The sequence below is a fragment of the Prinia subflava genome, chromosome 15 (assembly GCF_021018805.1).
Source record: "Prinia subflava isolate CZ2003 ecotype Zambia chromosome 15, Cam_Psub_1.2, whole genome shotgun sequence".
Taxonomy (NCBI): domain Eukaryota; kingdom Metazoa; phylum Chordata; class Aves; order Passeriformes; family Cisticolidae; genus Prinia; species Prinia subflava.
Window position 1 is genome coordinate 17,843,170 of NC_086261.1, and position 13,713 is coordinate 17,856,882.

The 13,713-nt window shown below is 39.9% G+C and overlaps 1 protein-coding gene across 8 annotated transcripts in view; it reads right to left on the reverse strand.

Annotated features, from left to right (window-relative positions):
* TLN2 (talin 2) overlaps window positions 1-13,713 on the reverse strand; it is a 142,992-nt gene that overhangs the window by 8,636 nt on the left and 120,643 nt on the right. For all 8 annotated transcript variants that reach the window (XM_063412979.1, XM_063412985.1, XM_063412984.1 and 5 more), the window contains 3 exons: window positions 11,339-11,446; window positions 8,010-8,115; window positions 6,336-6,460 (listed from right to left, as the gene is read on the reverse strand). In XM_063412979.1, the coding sequence (XP_063269049.1) occupies window positions 6,336-6,460; window positions 8,010-8,115; window positions 11,339-11,446 (339 nt within the window). The remainder of the gene's footprint in view (window positions 1-6,335; window positions 6,461-8,009; window positions 8,116-11,338; window positions 11,447-13,713) is intronic.

Here is a 13,713-nt window from a genome sequence, read left to right on the forward strand (position 1 = left end):
GAACACATCAGTCAGTAAGGCCTATACATAATTTTCTGCAAAGGAGTTTTGTGTGGACTAAAGCTGGGAGTCAACATCAAGCCAGTATTAGCTCGCTCTTGTGCCTGCTCACACTGAAGCACATTGTCACACAAGATACTTAAACAAAGCCCTCAACTTTCTAATGCATTACCTCCACTAGAACTACTCTAAACTACTTCAGAAAACTGCAGGTCTGAAAAGAACTTCTTGTCTTTCTATCAAGATTATCTCTGTGGTGCCATAACAGTGGCTCCCAAGATTGCTAAACTAGGGAAAGCATTTTTAAAATACTTAAAGACTTAAGGCATTGAAAAAGAACAGTGATAAACAGTGATCATGTTGTCTCTTTCACCTGAACTAAGGAATGTATAGTTGATACCAAGCAATAGCACAGATTTATCAGCTTTTGGTAGGAGCTGTCATTGCACAGAAAGCAGCTCCATGCAGCAGTTTAGTGATCTTGGAGATAGGAATTTCCAAAGGTCTGTCTGGAACATTTCAGTCATCCAAGTATGCCTTTCAACAAGCATGTACAAAACCTCCTAGTGAGGTTTCTTACTATTTAAAATGCAAATTCATTCTTCTGTAAGTTTCCTGACTTTCAAATAATTTAAACAAATATTGAAGACATTTATCCATCTAAGCATGCTTACTAGCTTTTGAACAGTTAACAAAATAGAAATGAACAGTTATTGTTATTTTAAACAGAACCAGGCCTGGGCTGTGTATTCTGATAGTTTTTTATATAAAATAATCCAACAGAATCTATTTTGTTTGTGATCCAATCACAAGCCAACTGGAATCCAAGGCCCTGTGACAAGTAGGGCTGGTGGCTACAGTATCAGGACCTCTTATTTGTGAGAGATACAGGTTTTGAAATACAGGTTTATTCCAACTGTGGCAACTACAACATTCTTGTGTCTTCCTATTTCTAACTTTAGAAACACCAGCCAGGTGGGCAGTGAGTTAAAAAATTGGGCACTTCATTTGCAAGTCCAAGCACACCCATCTAAATTTAAGTCAGGTTTAGTTCTGTTAAGGCAATTTGATGAAACAGTCAATTGTAAAATAATAAAGGATAATGATAAGTAATTAATATGATCCATCAAGCAGCACTCATTCCTACAGCACTTCACATAACTAAAAGTCCAGGAGATGGAACAATAGCATCCAGACACCAGTAAAACTGAATCATCTGAAAATCAAAACTGATGTGTAGATAAAGATGTTTGGCAATTGAAAGTTTTTTATTTTTTTCCTTTTTTAAGGAAAAGCCACCTCATCCACTGAAAAGTATTTGTCTTGCCTTGCTGTTGGGTTACATGTCTTTGTAATAAAAGAAACTGCTTTGGAAAGTGAGCAAATCATGTTCCACATAAAATTTTGGCAGTGCTTGCTGTGCCACATCATGACCATTATTATACCCAAGTACGATCACATCGGCCCTCTACAGGCCTCAAGTCTTATTTGTGAAACTCTTATTTCAATCACAACATTGCCAGAGTGATGAAATGGAATCCGGTAGAGTGTCTAAGGAATGACTGTCCTTATTAAAACAGATGTATTATTGACTGATTTGACTAAAGACTGAAACATCAACAAAAATACCTCTGACTGACAGTAAATTTAGCAGACTGTTACTACATTTTTACCTTTGTCCAAGACTTCTTGCTATCAAGTTTTTAGATTCTCATTTCCAACATAAAATATATTATGTGCATTACTCTTCATATGTCAGCACTTCATATGTCAGGAATTCAAGCTTAAATGAGAACTTCAATATCTGCTTATTTATTACAAAGGAGGTGTCAATCTTTGTTGACATTTAAAAAAATGTTCATGGCCATAGTCTGATCTATTGGACAGCTGTGTATGTGCACAGATAGAATTCCATTTGTGAAAAAACAGCCACCAAAAAGATGCTGAACAAAAGCAGTTGTTTAAACTCAGTTCAGGGTCGTGAGTGGACTAAATACTGCACACAAGTCCTAAGCAAAAATCACTGTTTTTCAAAGAGAACACCAAGAAATCAAAGCTTGCATTATTAAGAGAGCCATTGCACAATGGTTGGATTAACTTCCACTGTGGAGCAGCAGGTGAAGCTCAACAGGAAAACAGACAGCTAAACCTTAGTATCTCATCTGGTAACAGATTTTGTTCTCCCCTGTGTATCAAATCAGTTTCTTTCCAATTATACTGAAATCCAGGGCTTGGGAGAACAAGCCATACTTCAAGTTTCTCAAATTTCTAAGTCTTTCATTCTCTGACATATCACAATTTCTTTTACTTTTGGAAAAATTTCTCTTGACAGTTGATCCCTTATGTGGAGAATTAATTTTTGTAGCAGCCTTACACAGCACTCAGACTGCTGGCTTTTCATCTTTTCTAACAAATCCTTCTTTTCTAGTGCTTCTCTGTGGTTTTCCCTTCCCCATTCTCAGGTGTGACACACACCTAAGGGCTTAGCCAGCACTGTGGGTGTGTTTCCTGCCAGGGCTCTCCCAGGAGCATTCCTTAGCAATAAGGACAGGAAACAGCACAGGACTGAGCACAGCAAAATGCCCTACAACAAAAATAATTCCCATTATTAAAGGAGTGTCTCCTGCACTGTCTGAAGTTCACACTCATACACAGCACCCTCACAATGTGCCAGTTCACAGCATTCATAATAAAGCTGAGAGCAATGATGTGATAGATGGCAGAAAAGATCATAGTGTGAGATTTTTTACAGCAGGTTTCTTTAGAAAACCAGATTACAACAAGTGATCAGCTTCTCGATCCTCAAGCAGCCCCATGAAGGTCAGAATCTCATTTTCCTCAAGCCTAAATTAATATGCTGTTATTAACCATGAACAGCTATGGATGGATTGGAAAATGAGGTTACCAGAACAGACAAACATTAGGCTCACTACAAAGTCTTTAGAATGGAATATCCTAAAAATGTTGATTATGCCATTGAAGACAAAACAAGATATGTTTTTGCAGTGTATTTTAACCATTTTTCTACATCATCTCCATTATTTGGGGTAGCATAAATAAAGTCAGCGTTAATAGGAAAACATTAGCCCCAATCTCATTGCAAAACAGTAGCAAAAATTACGAAAGAGAAACCATTTTATTTTCAAGCACCTCTCATAATCTATTTTATAATGAGCAAATATGAGTAAGTTACTGCACTGAGCCATGGAAAGCACAATAACCATTTCAGTGAAAGTTCTTGGCAGAGCTGCTGCTGTCACAAAGAGCCCTACACAACTTAAAAGTCTCTTCAAGAGCAATTCTACTGCTAAAGGAGCCCTCATGTATGTATTTTATACCAGATTAGATTAGGAGTCTACAGAAATCTTCTAAACCTGCTTGTGAGTGACTGCACTCCTTCACATTGCCTTCCACTATGTTAAAACCCCCGGAGACAGGGCAGGACACTGTAGGAATATGTTTGATATATAGTTGGATTAAATAACAACCTAATATATCAAACATATCACACAGAGTCCTGCAGAAAAAGGCATCCAGGTTTGATTCATCTTGGGTTAAAAAAACAAAGGACCAACTGCTGAAAGCTACCAGCAGGGAACTCTTACTGACTGCAAGACTCTCGTGTGTGGAGGCAGAGGCCTGCATGAGGAGCAGACAGAACACGGTAGGGACAACAGTGCTCCCTATTGTACCTTATCTAGCAAACCTTTTTACTTAAAAGCGGGTTTTGCCAAGTATTAACATGAAGACTTTATTAGACAGAACAGTTTTCTTCTTCAGAAAATTACTAGTTTTGGGGGTTGCTGTTTTATAGGAAGTGGCATATTTGCATAACAGAAGGAATATGTGTCTGCATTGCAATACACCTGAGTCTCCAAATGGAAAACTGAAAAAGTAAGAGTCCACATTCAGGAAAAATAATTGTACTTAAAGGAAACATGACAGCCAAATCCTGCTTAATAAACCATAAATATCACCTTGAACACTGCAAGGAGAATACTGAACAGGTTTTGTGTTACTGTAGTAACACCTGCTCAGGAGAGTCCTCCAAGGTCTTCCAAGATACAAGCTCAGAGACACAGAGATATTTACAGAGCGTCAGTGGGGCTGTGGACTAGTGGACTAAGTATTTTGGGAGCACATTAACTTGCAGCCAAACAACCAGGATTTAAAGCAAACAAAATAAGCATCGTACAGGAAAGCACAGGCAGCAGTTAGCAGGACTGTGTCTCATTAGAAATCGTTCTCTGGGATGATTCCCAGTAACAGAAAATGAAGATGTCTCAAGCTGTTTGTGTCTGTTTAAGACATCAAGGGGGGTATGATAGGTGCAAAAATATGAGGAGGAAACAAGGACAAGAAGAAAAAAAAAAAATCCAAAGGTTAAAAGTAAGATAGTGGAACAAATGAGAAGAAACCCTACCTTTAACTATTGGGGGTTTTTTTAGAGGTAAAGACAAACTGGAACACAAAGATAAAAATTTCAAGCTTAAATCAAATTACTCCCACTCCCTGCACCAATAAAAAAACTTTACCAAAAAATAGAGATTCAGCCAGCAACTAGTAATGATGAAGACATTGGATTTCGTGCAGGTAGACATTCTAAAATTACCAACTTCTCTCAGAGTTCACTTGATGATGATTGCTGTTAACCAAAGCAGGATATTGTCTAGATAGTCTGTTCCATTGTAGAAAATAACCCCTACCCTGCATTTCATAGACTGAGCACCAGACAAAGCAACCCTTAGCTAGTCTAAGTATTCCTACTACAACAGTCTGAATGTTGTCAAAGATGGGCATTAGAAAGACAGAGCTGTTCACCACAGGAAATCCTGCTCTGGGAGGATACAAGCTACAAGTCTGCAGCAGAGAAAGTGCTATTTGAGCCACTCTGTGGTCTTCCTAGTACCTTCTGATGTGGATTATAATCCCTATTGTGAAAGAGATTAAACATCTGAAAAGGATGCAAAGGCTGCTGAAATCCAAATCAAGCAAACAGCTGGATATAAATTTTAGTTTCAGAAAGCAACAAACCAGTAAGTCACAAGCAGACTGGATACTCAAATGAACATTTTAACTGATGAGCAGGTGTGAGAACTGTGTTCACTGGGAGATCACAATGACCCTGGAGGGCTTCGATGTTGGAAGGAAACTGCTCCATGTTACCAGGCAACACACATGTGCTATTGTGCAGTGATTGTATAGAAAAGGTGATGGAGGAGTTCTCCACTCCTCAGACTCAGCCTGGGCAATCTCATTATAAAGGACCATTTTTCTTTATAAACAAAATGGATGTACTCGTTAAAAAATACAGACAAAGAGCATTTCTTTTTCATGAGCTAATTTATTCGTATCACTAAGCAGGGAGTGGGGGTGGGAAGTCCTCAAAGGCTGAAGCTTCCAAGAACTATTTCATCTGATGCTCCTACAAAATACTGCCCTGCACCAGTACAATCATCCAACCCTGAATGGTCTTGAGGCTCTGCTTTTTAGAAAGACTTCTCATTAGCTTTACTTTGAAAACAGTTTTGCACCTACAAAGCAGCATAAATAGGAAAGTAGTCCTCTCCTGAAGTCAATTACACAGCCAAAACATGTTTTTCATTTTAAAGCGATGCAGCATTGTAATTCCTACTAAAACCTGCCTGTTAACACCAGGCAAAAGGCAGCAATTCTCTGGGATCCACCAGTTTCATGTATTCCCTCTGTACTGCACATGAAGGTAGTTGGCTTAATCTTATAATATCTTCAGAGACACATTTGAAATGACCTGGCGACATGCAACACCATGTAGATATAATGAACTGTAATTTCATTTCCTTTAGGAAAATGACACAGAAATGATCATACAATGTATCTGATTCTATACTGAAAGAGCTGCTTTCTAAGCATGGCATAAAATACTGGTTTTAGTCCTAGAAAATCCTGCAGGTCATTTACATTCTCTTCAATCCCAACTGTTACTGCTGCCTTCTCCTGCTATACTACACAAATTCAAAGGGGCTCCAAAAGAAAGCAAATAAGAATGACTACACACCAGTAAAATATGTTGGGAAATGGAAAGGTAATTAATCAACAGTAACGATGCCATAACTCTTAACAAGCATTTCAAACATTTGGCTTCTCTTCCTTTGCTTGCTTATGGCTGGTGCTTGACTCCCTCCCTGAAAAGCACCTTTTGACCCTCTACCCTTGGGGTAAGTGTAGCACTGAGGGTCATGCAAGGTTTGATTGTTTACACCGTGATGGTGGCCAGGAGCAGAGTACTCCCCAAACTGTGGGCAATGTGCATCCTCTGCCTTGTGCACCTCAAACAAACAGGGATGGACACTCACCTTGGGCTTGGCTCTTGGTTTCAGCTGCTCTAACTTCTTTGCTGCAGCCTCAATGGATGCTGCAGCCCCTAACAGCTCTGTCTCTGCAATGACTGTTGGGTCTTCTGGATCCACCCACTCTGTCCCTGAAATTAATGGAGACAGAGACAATAACTGCAGTGAGCTGCCACTCCAACAGGGGAACTGCAAGCACACCTCAAGTGTCCAGTACAGAATGTACTTCACAGCTGATTTTAGGGCCATAATGGCATGAAACCAGTGGTTTATGTCACACAAAAACTGTAAAGCAGAGGGGAAAGAAGTATTTAGTAGCATTCTCTCATGACAGTAACTTATTTAATAATTACGTAAGCAAAGCAGCCTCAAAAAGGGATCCTGTCCATGCTGGGAACAAAACCAGCTGTCACTCAACTTGTGTTCATCAGAGGCCTTGATCAGAGGGTTCCTAAACTGACCAAGCCATGGGGCACATTAAAAAGTCTGTGTAATGGTAGAGAGAACAGGCTACAGCCACCACAGCCACCCCCTGCACAGACCTGGCAGTGGCTGGGGATGAAGTTAGCACTGACTGAAGGAAGCACACTTTTGGCAGAGTGTCTCTAGCAGTGGAGTAGAAAAGGCCAAAGCATTTTCTGTATCACATCTTAAAGGGAGACCTTTTTTTTTTTTTTTTTACTTCTTCTGTTGACTTTTTGGCATTTTTCTTTTCTCAAAGAAATTACAAAATGAATACTTGGCTGGAAGTGGTTTCAGAGTTTTGGAAGTTGTCAGTGCATTATTATTTTTGATTTCCTAACACCATTCTCTGAATTACAAGATTCAGAAACCATCCATATTTTGAATTGAGGGAAACAGCCAGAAGTTCATAACCTCTAAGGGTATGGTCTAAAAACCATTTCTCAGCTCAAATGCTGAACAGGATGAAGACATTCTATATTAAACCCTAATACTAGCAGACAAAAAAAGAATATAGCAAGTATAAATACAGTCAGCCCATAATTTATAAAATGTAGCAGTTCCTCTTCAAAAAAAAGGTATTTCACCAAGTTTAAAACATTTACATGTTAAATTTGTTAGGAGACAATTTTATTGTGTACTTATAAATGAAAATGAGGAAAGAAAATAGTGAATGGTTAAAAAACATTTTACTTCCCACAAAAAAAGCTTCTAAAGTGAATAAAGCCGTCCTCTACAGGCAGCAAGTGAATAAAGAAATAAAAAGTGTTTTTTTATTTTAAGGAACATGAATTAAAATGCAAAAATTGCCAGAAATTTGGAAATGTGTCCAAATATGAGGATAATCTAAAGATTTTTAAAAAGCACTTAGGGAATAGAAGAAGTCTGATATTTGCTTGTCTTGGAAACTGAAATTTTGAAATATAAAAGAGAATGCAGAAAAAGCTGAGGAATCCAATGAAGCTACTTGAACAGGGAAATAACATAATATAGATAGATCACTGTTCTATGGAAAAGAGTATCTATATTAAGAGATAAGGAGGAAAGAAAAATGGATTCCCATACATGAAAATTGCTTACAGTTCAGCTTCATTTCCAAGGCTCATGTACTGATAAGGAAATAACAGCAGCCCCTGCAGTGTACATTACACAGAATATCAGGTCAGCACCTCTGGAGTAAGGAGCACCCCACGCTGGCAGCCCGGCTGCCCAACTCACCCTTCATTGCCTCTGCTGACTGGATCAGCTCTGTGACTGCACTTGCAACCCGCTTGGAGAAAGAGGCCAGCTGGTGCTTTAGCTCTGGAGTTGCTTTTTGAAGAATCTAGAGAAAGAGAATGCACGTCAGTAAGGATCCCAGAACGCTGGAAGATTCCCAAGGCTCTCCAGTGAAAGATTTATTTTGTATAGCGATTGTCTGAGAGCCCAGTGAGAGAACTGGAAGTGTCAGGGAAGCACTGGGAGCAGAGGCTTACACTGCAGTGTTGGATGCACAGCAGGGAAGTGGCACTGCCTGGCACAGCTACAGGAACTGACAACGTCTCAATCCTAAACTGAGGACAGAACTACCCAAAACAGAGGCACACATTTGAGTATCTGGGAGGAATATGCAGCTTTAGCACTTCATTCTCAGGTATTTTAGTCATGATACTCATGCATCAGGCTCAGTCTTTTCACACTCTTAGAGAAGGTGATTTTTAAGTACTGACAGACTGCTCATCCCTATTTCTGAGAGACAGAATTATAGAGTTCTGGAAGTGCCAGTTGCCTGTTGTGGAAAAATCAGCAATGGTGAACACTATGGAAATGCCAAGGCTCTCAAATAGAAGGAAAAGATGAGCATCTCTGAACTGAATTTGTATCAAATATTAAACTGTGCTTCTTCAAATGAAAAACACTAAGACACTCAGCAAATGAAATTGAATTATTTCCCTGAACAGGACCATCTGCATTTTTCATTACCATATTGTCAAGAAAAATGTTAAGTTCTGGAAATTTATGTTTACTCAAAAGCTCCTTCTGAGAGAAGAGTGACAGACACAGATAGAGCTTTAAGAGCAAAACAAATGGTTGAGTTGTGAAAGTCACATCCTGCACACAGGTGTGCATTTTCTTAATGTTTTCCAAAACTCTCCTGCAAGCCTGTCTAGATGCACATTGGAAACAGATTGTGTCTTTTCACCAGAGTGTTGCCATATTGCAGTCATAACCCATTTACTTTGATAGAATAAACTAAACTATGTTGTTTTCCTAACTTTGCCTGGTGAGAACTCTGCCACACGAGGAATCCTCTCTCTCTGGAACTGCCATATCAATGTATGTGTGTCTGGTCTCCTGTCAACCAGTTTCCACAGTAATCACAATTCCACATGAGTCCTCAATAGCTAAATAATCTTCAACACTAACAAAATATAACAACATAATTATAACCAAAATTTATGCACTGCATGGACTCTTATCATAGCAGAAACTGAGCACTGAGCACCTCAAGGGTTATCTTCCAAATATAAGCAAAAAGGTCAAACCCAAAAATGTCCAAAAACCACACAAATGTGGTCAGGACTATAACAAAGAATGCCCTTTTTTACTCCAGTAACTGTGACATTAATATCTGTGATAGAGTTGTCAATGATGGAATTGAAATAACTGAGCCAATTTTAAAACTAGGCTGTTAAAGAACTGTATTGTTTTAAAGCCAGTTTAGAACTGTCAGCAGAGTCTCATCCCCACAGACATGGATGGGAAAAGCTGCAGACTTCCCCTGAATTCAGCAGGGATCAGCACTGACCAGGATGGGATATGCAGGGGGTCAGGTCAGTCTTGAACGTTGCTAGTACAACTCACAAGGAGTTTTACTCAGATGTGCAAACACCACACAGGTGGAATTCGCGTGTTCCTGGCCCTACCCCTAGCTGGGTTATAGGTGCAATATTCTTTTGAGCAAACAAATCACTTCTGTGCCACTTGCCCAACGCAACCTCTACACAGGTTAATACGCTGGCTTGAGAAATTTTAGGTATTGCATCTGACACACAAGTACCATTTTCAAAGAAATAGGGCTGTTGTTTACTCCTTGTTGAATACCCCCTGTGCTGAGTCACCCATGCAAGCCTGACCACTGAGGGTGTAACTCAGCTTAGTGACAACTGTATCACAGGGTGCCAGATGGAGCAATTAGAGATTCCTAATCCCACATGATTTGCTGTTTCTGGAGGTTATAAATTAAATGAGGTTGCAGATCTAGGGGTTCTAAACCCCCAGTTTGCTAAGGCAGCCAACACTGGGGAAGGAGCAGGGGGTGGTACAAGGGGGCAGAACTTGCTCAGGGCTTTAGGGCACTGAACATAAAGAGGTTTAAGGTAAGAAAGGCCTGTTACTTCAGTAAAATGGAACATACCTTTCTTACCTTAAGCCTCTTGACTTATGCAGAGAGAGAGAAATAAAATGAGCAAAAATTGATTCAAGTCTTTGGTCTGTTCTGGCACTTAGTTTGGAACACATACTGCCAGTGTTCTAGGGGTCAAATCTGAAAAACTCCCCACAGTCCTCTGAACTAAAAATGGATCAGACATGTAATGCTAAATCACTTACTGTGATACAGCTCTAAGAATTCCACTAGTAAGTTCCAACTTTCTTGAACTATTTTACCTGCTAGTGGCAAGCACAACTGTGACTGTACTTTTATTTTATATATAAATTTCAGTGAGTTGATGCAAAAAATCATGCATGCTTTATTCTCAGCAGAAAAACTGATTTGGGCTTGCTAATCAGCAGTTAATGGCTGCAAATTTCAGTTTCAGAGACTTTACTATGTCAAGCTGAGAGCGACCTAAAAGAAACCACTGGTCATCCATGAAGTGATTGCTGATTTAACTCTTCTCCAGAAACTTCAATATCTCATAAATGTTAGTTCAAACACATTTTATTGCTTCCTACAAAATAATAGCAAGAACATACATTATGGGGTAATTAATATATTGTGTGATAATTACGTATGGTCAAGCAAAGCCCACTGAGAGCAGGATTCGTGAGTTTGGATTTGAGTGCAGGAGTTTTATGCAGAGCTTTGGGGTGCCGTGTCTGATGTGTTGGGAAGTTCTTTGTGAGGCAGTGCTGGCTGGGATTTTGGGATGCCCTGGAGTCGGGTGTGGCTGTGAGAGGCATGTAACAGTGCTTCACAAAGATGATGAAACCTCCTCAGTCTGGGGGACAGGCCTGTGCCTAATTTGTCTAGAGTTTATTGTGGGCTTAAAAGAATACTGAAATCTCTTATTTTAATTTCTTTGTCAAGGACCTTTTTTAGGTTCAGATCCATACTGCCTCCAGATCTGATCCAGAATGCAGCTCCATTTAAGTACTCCAATATTCCTTCAGTCTCACGGTTTGAGCTGAAATACTGAGTTTCCTTTAGCTTGCTCTAACAACAAAATGTCATGATCTTGTGACAAACATTACAAAATGTGCCACTAGCAGTCACTGTAGAAAGAGAGCAGGGGGATTACTCTCCTTGGAAGCAATCCAGTAGATGGATGGAGATGACTCCTTACCAGGAGAACGTGCTCCAGGAGCTCCAAGTACCCCAGGGTACACTCTGTTCCAAAGCGCAGGGCTCTCTCCCGAACTTCTTCACTCACATCCGGGTGATACGATGCTTGCTGAGGAGGCAAAACACAACATTAGCATCCAAAACAGCTCCCAGAGGAGAAGATCAACACAGAAAGATGGGGGAAGAGAAGGGAGGAGATTTTTTTATAGTGTGCAAATGACACTTGAGCTCAAGGACCAGTCATTTCTGTTGTAAGGAAATGGTGCTGGAAGAGCAGCAGAGCTCCAGTCCTGTAAAGGCTCATTAATGGTGTTAGCTTGATGGAGAGATTTTACACAGCAATAGCAGTGCTGGAAACATCTGTTTAAATACAGAGAGAAGCTGCAGCAGAGTCAGGCCTGTGCAAGGATTTCCACTAAGTGTAATGTCTGGCAGCTAACATAAGCCCAACTAATTCAACCATTTTATTTTTAATAAAAAGTGAAACCTGCAGCCTCTCCAAGCCTTATACTTTCTACAATAAACTTCTAGGGAACTTTTTTATTGAGCAGAAGCACCATTTGTTGCCAAGTGTAAGTTCCCAAAGCGCACAGCATTTCCTCTCACAGAACAGCTCCTCCCGCTCCTGCAGCCTCTCATCCCCCGTTGGGATGCGGGATTATCTCACGGCTCACTCATGTTCGGCCTTTCCTGCAGCCCAGCATCCCGAGCAGGGCCGGCCTGGTCTCTGGGCTCCCTCTGCAGGGAAGCTCGGGATGAGCAGGGAACAGCCCCTCCTCATGCCACCAACACCCTGTCTGTGGGGCAGGGAGAGGGGAGCAACAGGACTGACTCTCCTCATCCTCACCATACTTCAAATGAGCTGCCGAAGCCCAGAAAGTTCAGGACAGTTCTGGTTTTATTTTATTTTTAATTTTCAAATAGGACAAAGGGCCCCCGAGTGTTTCTTATGCATACATTGTAAAGCCTCCTAAAATGTCTCTTCTGCACTTCAATATTACCCTAACACAGGGAATTGGAGCAAGCATCTGTAGGATGGGAATATAAAGTTCTTTCTATGTTGTCCATACATAACCAAGACTGGCGTCAGAGTATTTTAGGAGCATTTTTAGGGTTCAGTATAAATTCCATACAGGTGACAGAAGTAGCTTTTCTTTCATTGCTTCCTATGGCTTTGGTAGGACTCTCTTATCTGTTTCCTTTCCAACAGCAATCACTACGAAGAGTGATACTATGCACACGTTAATTACTGCATTATTTTATACAAATACATAATAAAGAAATTGTTATCTTAGGGCCTGCTCTAACATTCAATAAATGTAATTATAGCATTTCCACTGACTGTAATGAGAATTGTCTCAGTACATCCCACAATAAGCATCCTTATTGTCTTTTGAAATAGCATCTGCTTGTAAGAACTGAATTAGTAATGAGCACTGTAAATTCATCTATAGCAGACCAAGCACAGGCATCTATATAACTGTTAATTCTAACTCCTTATACTACTTGCCTTAGGCAACAGGCAATTAAATAGAATTTACATTCAAATTCCTGACACTGGGGAAGTCAGAGCTGTTCTGTACAGTTCTACCAAAGCTCATACACTTTGGGCCAAGGCACTTTTGTCTTAGCCCAAAGAACATAAAAATCTGATCATTTATCAGTGCTAATTCTATGGAGAAGCTTAATATCACTATAAAACCCCTCCAGTGTTTGTCAAATGTCACAAAACCCAAGTCCCATTGCATCACACAGCTTTTACAGCATTGCAGGGCTGAGACTGATGGTTCCTATCCCTAAAATTCAATGAATGTGGTTCATCATGGAAATGCCATGTCCAGTAATAATTTTTTAGGATTAATGGCATAAGATTTCTAAGACTCAGAGCAAAATTTAGTAGAAAAAGTAGAAACAAGATTTTCTAAATCAAGTCTGGTTCAAGCTGTGTATTTAAAATCTTTGTTAAATGATACAGCTATTTGCTCATACATTTTAGATAATGCATAAAATTAGTATTCTTGGAAAGTTTTATTCCTGTTTGTCCAATGAATGCTCTTGGTTTTAAGAAAATAGACTAGATCTTAGGCCTTGGCACTGTATCATTACAAATAAAATGATTCCCAGCCCCTTTTCCATCTGAAGGCTCCTCTCTTTGTGAAAGCAATTCCCTGGGAGACCAAGAAGGCTCTTGCAGCATCCCAGAGCTCCACTGTTCCATCTGCAGGGAGTTTCATCCTGTCAGCCCCTTACAATGCACAAACCACTCAAAATCATGAAATTAACTGGGAGCAAATGCAAACATAAAAAAAGGAATATTCATAAATAGAGGTTTGATAGTATGTGCTGGGCTGTGCATGGATGGAAGGGTTTTATAAT